Source organism: Chiloscyllium plagiosum, unplaced genomic scaffold, assembly GCF_037043375.1.
Source record: "Chiloscyllium plagiosum isolate Xiang-an unplaced genomic scaffold, Cpla_swu_hap1 HiC_scaffold_46, whole genome shotgun sequence".
Classification (NCBI taxonomy): Eukaryota; Metazoa; Chordata; class Chondrichthyes; order Orectolobiformes; family Hemiscylliidae; genus Chiloscyllium; species Chiloscyllium plagiosum.
In genome coordinates, this window is record NW_028270184.1 from 27059774 (window position 1) to 27065592 (window position 5819).

At 41.0% G+C, this 5819-nt stretch overlaps 1 protein-coding gene across 1 annotated transcript; it reads left to right on the forward strand.

Annotated features, from left to right (window-relative positions):
- The first annotated feature begins 3535 nt into the window (after positions 1 to 3535).
- On the forward strand, positions 3536 to 5617 carry LOC148136307 (putative G protein-coupled receptor 139). The gene is made up of 2 exons (XM_087983610.1): positions 3536 to 3602; positions 4707 to 5617. Exons 1-2 carry the CDS (start codon positions 3536 to 3538, stop codon positions 5615 to 5617), a joined length of 978 nt encoding a protein of 325 aa, XP_087839736.1.
- Positions 5618 to 5819: the final 202 nt, after the last annotated feature.

Below are 5819 nucleotides of genomic sequence, written 5' to 3' on the forward strand. Positions count from 1 at the left end.
ATCTTGGTGTCCATGTACACAGATCTCTGAAAGTTGCCACCCAGGTAAATAGTGCGGTGAGGAAGGCATATGGCGTACTGGCTTTTATTGGTAGAGGAATTGAGTTCCGGAGTCCTGAGGTCATGATGCAGTTGTATAAGACTCTGGTGCGGCCGCATCTGGAATATTGTGTGCAGTTTTGGTCGCCATACGATAGGAAGGATGTGGAGGCACTGGAACGGGTGCAGAGGAGGTTTACCAGGATGTTGCCTGGTATGGAAGGAAGATCGTATGAGGAAAGACTGAGACACTTGGGGCTGTTTTCATTAGAGAAAAGAAGGTTTAGGGGTGACTTGATTGAGTTGTACAAGATGATTAGGGGGTTAGATAGGGTTGACAGTGTGAACATTTTCCCGCATATGGAGTCGGGTATTACAAGGGGGCATAGCTTTAAATTAAGGGGGGGTAGATATAGGACTGAAGTTAGGGGTAGGTTCTTCACTCAGCGAGTCGTAAGTTCATGGAATGCCCTGCCAGTAGCAATGGTGGACTCTCCCTCTTTATGGGCATTTAAGCGGGCATTGGATAGGTATATGGAGGATAGTGGGTTAGTATAGATTAGGTGGGCTTGGATCGGTGCAACATCGAGGGCCAAAGGGCCTGTACTGCGCTGTATTCTTCTATGTTCTATGTTCTATGTTCTATGTGTTCAGGCCAGATGCGACTTCTCAAACTATTCAACACAGGCAGGTGTAGCCGATTTAAGCATGATAAGATTACATTATTTACAGCGTGGAAACAGGCACTTCGGCCCAACAAGTCCACACCGACCTTCCGAAGTGCAACCTAGCCAGACTCAATCACTACATATACCCCTTCAGCTAACACTACGGACAATTTAACATGGCCAATTCACCTAACCTGCACATCTTTGGACTGTGGGAGGAAACCAGAGCACCCAGACGAAACCCATGCAAACACGGGGACAATGTGCTAACACCACACAGTCAGTCGCTCGAAGCAGGAATTTAACCCGTGTCTCAGGCGCTGTGAAACAGCAGTGCTAACCTCTGTGTCACCGTGCCGCCCATTATTATTAGTTAAAATAAAAACAAAGGGAATAGGAACTTATTATAGCCTAACTATTATAAAACGTAACACAGTAACAGATATAGCATCTTGTATGCATGAATGGTTACATTATTGTAACATTCCAGAATCAAAAATTCACATTCTAACACGGATCTGTATATGCAATTCTCCAATCCAAGAGGACGTAACATGATACTGAAGCTTCCAACCATTCTTTGACCACAAACAGCTTCTGACTACTATAAGTAATGCAGAAAAAATTAAGCTGAGTCCGTGAGTGCTGGCAATTCCCCTTCCATTGTTATCACCATTTTAAAACAAACCATAAGATCTTACAAGGTATTTACTGAATCCATTTTCAGTAGCCAGTTTAGCAACTCGACATTTATAACGTCTATTCATAAAAAAAGGATCGGTCAAAAATATTGTTTTTTTAAAGTGACAACATCCTGACACAATTTAGTTGCCGGGTCCTTCATAATAATACTTAAGAGTCGTCATTGTGCTACTGAACACACCGTCTGCTGAGAGGGACAAACACAGACGTTAAGTGGACAGAGAGAGGCCATATTTGAAATAAAAGTCAAATCTACTGGAACCCACCGTCTAACATGGAGCACCACATGAGACTCACAAGGATTTGAACAACGACCCAACGCAAACAATGTATTTGCTTTTAAGAGTGAAATACCAGCACTTGAAACGCTACTGATCAAAAAGCAAACCCAGGGAAAGATGGAAAAGGAGAGAAAGATTCACATTGAAGATAGAGGCAGCCAATTAATTAACGAAGACCATGTTGTGGAAACATGGTGGGACTGACTGGAGGAGTGAGACCTTACATGGTCAAATTGCAAGAATGACAACATTGAATGAATATATCGCCAGAACAGCTGAACTGTTTTTTCCATCAGTTTTGAAATCGCCCTGACGAAACCAGCCCAGCTACCATAAAATGCTACAAAACGACATCCCACCATGGAGAAATGTGTATACCTTGTTAGTTTGTATTCAGATAACTGGAATACCGGCCCAGTTTGGCAGCATTGCACACCGTTGCTAATTTAGCGGGCTACACTGAGGTTCGGGAAAAAATGAGGACCGCAGATGCTGGAGTTAAGAGTCGAGAGTGTGGTACTGGAAAAGCACAGTCAGTCAGGCAGCATCGAAGCACCAGGAGGATCGAAGATTCGAGTTTCCTGATGAAGAGCTTATTGGGTCTGGCAATGCCTTTAATCTAACATCTCCAGCGGATTATCACATCTGTCAGTGAAATGTCACTCAATTTCTGTCCCTATTGATTAGCCAACCTCCTGCAAAATGTTAATATTTAATCTGATGTCATCTATGTGTGTTCCTTCTTAAACAACAATTTTCAAACACGCATTCCCCAAAACAATCTCACACACACACACACACACACACACACACACACACACACACACACACACACACACACACACACACACACACACACACACACACACACACACACACACACACACACACACACACACACACACACACACACACACACACACACACACACACACACACACACCACTTTCCCTTCTCCTTGTCCAAAGGAGACGCAGCGGCACAAAGTTGTGGCAGATCTATTTAGTGTCACGGACAGCAACGGCTGCAAATCTTCCCGTTATCAACATTTAGCTATTGTAGTCGAAAACATGGTGCTGGAAAAGCACAGTCGGTCAGGCAATGTCAGACGAGAAGGGAAATCGACATTTGGTGCAAAAGCCCTTTATCAGCACTTCGTTACCCACTATCTATTGGAAACCACTAACTGTCCCAATTATCATCTATTTACCCTCTAACCAGATCCTGTCAACTACTTTATCTGTCCAACCGTTCTTCTCTCTCTTTCGACTCTGACCCCATCTACCATTTACTCGTTACCCCCCCCCCCCCCGCACCCCACATTCTACATGTAAACTGTCATTTTCCCAGCTGCCCTGGGTTCTGAAGAAGGGCCATCGGACCCGAAGTGTTAATATTGCTTTCTCTTCAGAGATGTGCCAGGCCTGCTGAGGATTTCCTGCAACTTCTGGTTTTGTTTTAGTTGATTCTGTTGATACGTTCAGCTGATTATTTGTACATGGCAAGAAAATGATGCATTTCAATCGGTATCTTCAGACGTGATTGCTAACTGCGAAGAATCAAGTGAAAGAAGTCAATTGCATTTTTTAATGGACTTGAAATATGTAGCTTTATTTACAGTAGAATAAGTTAATGTATAATTACATTTTTCGTAATTAGAAATGTGAACGTGACCATCAATGAAACACGTTCTATGACAGTGGGGAATTAACTGCCTTCCATAACATGTTTACTTGTGTCAATAAATTTAAATATTTTGCAACATTAGCATCCCACTCGAGTTCCAGCAAGGCACTAACACAGTCCGATTGCCTGTAGCACGAAGGCAAAGCTCACTTCAGAGAGAATGCATTATCCAATTGACAATGTGTTAAAAATATACTATAATACGCTTGCTGTTATTGGTGTCCCTGGTAGGTTACATTTTTTTCATTTTTCATTGCAAAACTGAATTTGTATCAATCCTTTGGTGCCTGGTGATATCCATTTTCATTCTGTGGATGCTTATGTTGATATCTAATGCAAAGTCACACATATGCAGGTACTAATTCAGTGATATAGTTCCGTTCAGCCAAATGACTTCAATGATACTGCAAGTTGCAGTTATTTCCTCGTATGCACGAAAAATCATGCTTGACGCCTGTTGGTTGTCTAAATTATGAAGTTGATATCTTCACTACAGTTAATAATATCAGGAAAGTCTCTGAGGTAAACTACAATTTGGAGCACCTGTCAGTGCAATTTTGAATTGATATTAATTATAAACTCAACAATGATAGTGGATATCAGTAAACTCTGCAAACGGAAGCATTGTTCCCTGAGGAAGTGCACTAAGTGTAGCTTAGTGATCCTAATTTTGATGTTATTTTGGCAGTATTTGTTATTGCAGAGTTATATGCAGTTTGCTTTGCTTACGGGAAGTTGATTGTAATTTTTCAAAATAATTGTTTGAGAAACTACATATTATCCAATGTACAAAACAGTATTAAGTTGAAAACGGAGAGAGTGGTCAGTCTTCTTTTTTGTCCATTTCAAGATAAATGCCCTGTTGCTGTTCTTTCGATGTGATCTACTGAAAAAGACGATTGTCAACTGTTTATTGTCAGAGAAACACTGGGATAATGTTGTTAACAAACTCATGACCTCCATACATTTGATGTATGAATAATTTGAGGGCCTGGGTGTTACGTTATGAATTGTCATGCCGCCAAAAATTGTCTCCTTTGCGTAATGAATGAGCTCCAGCTATTGTTAGGGTGAAACATGGTGAGGCAGAATTAAAACTGCATAAAACGGTAATCAAAGATCCAAATTAATTGAATGTTTTCAGATTATAACTCTTTCAAAAAGTGAACATCTGCAGACCACTGTATGAAGTTTTAAGCTCAGAACTTGTCGAATATTCGGTGTGTTCAAGTCAGAGTGGAGATAGGATTCAAAAGAAAATTAACCAACCCCACATCTACCTCTATTCCAAACAGTATTTGGAAATTATGAACCCATTTTCTCTCACACAGTTAATATAGTCGCCATTGCGATCTTATCCAAGGGAAAGTGCGGTCTCTCAAAGTGCACCACTTACTACTTGGTGGCCATGGCAACAGCGGATCTGCAATTTATGATCACCGAAGTCACACTATGGCGGATCATTTATTACTACTTCCCGGGATCTTTCATTTTCATTACTCCGGTCTGTAGTGTTATCAATGTCTTGCGATGTGTCACCACTGAATGCTCTGTCTGGTTCACGGTTACTTTCACTTTAGATCGATGTATAGCCATTTGTTGTCATAAATTAAAACCAAAATATTGCACTGAGAAAATTGCTCATATGGTTCTAGCAACAACCTCGATTGTACTCTTTTTGAAAGATGTCACCTACTACTTCACGCAAGAACCTGGAAAGATAATTAACAATATCCCATGGTTCTGTTACATCAAGCCAAGCTACTACAATGAAATTGGATGGATAATTTTTGATTGGTTTGATAATATTATGACTCCATTGCTCCCTTTCGCATTCATTTTATTGCTCAATGCTCTGACAGTGAAATACATTTTAGTGAGTAGTAGAGTCCGTAAGGGACTAAGAGGACATAGTACCGCAGAGAATTGTGGTGACCCAGAGATGGAAAGCAGGAGGCGGTCTGTGGTTTTACTTTTCACTATATCGGGCAGCTTCATTCTTCTGTGGTTCGTGCATGTTGTCGATTTCCTCTATTACAACTTTACAGGAGCAAATGCCAGGGCTTACAACAATTCGGAATTCATATTTCAAAGAGTTGGGTTTATGTTGCGAAACTTAAATTGCTGCACGAACACGTTTATTTACCTGGCGACTCAGTCTAAATTCAGACAGCAAGTCAAGAATGCCGTGAGATTTCCTGTTTCAGCAATGTTTCAATTCTCTCAGAAGTTGCTAAATTAGAACATTGCACAATTGAGTTCCAAGGTTCAATTTCACAGATATAATATTTCACACCCGGATCTCAGGATAGAGTCCAGCACAATTCCATGACGAATTGCTGGTATAATTAATGTCAAAGGAGAAGGATGGTCGATACTGTCACACCTGAACGACAAGAAGAGGATCATCAGTCACTATCTCATTTCCACAGCCATGTGTATAA

Bases quoted from the DNA above. Each gene is read 5' to 3' on its own strand.
- LOC148136307 (XM_087983610.1), top strand. From the start codon at position 3,536: ATGCATTATCCAATTGACAATGTGTTAAAAATATACTATAATACGCTT. The intron at 3,603-4,706 runs GTAGGTTACATT...TCTCTCACACAG, and splicing joins TGCTGTTATTGGTGTCCCTG to TTAATATAGTCGCCATTGCG.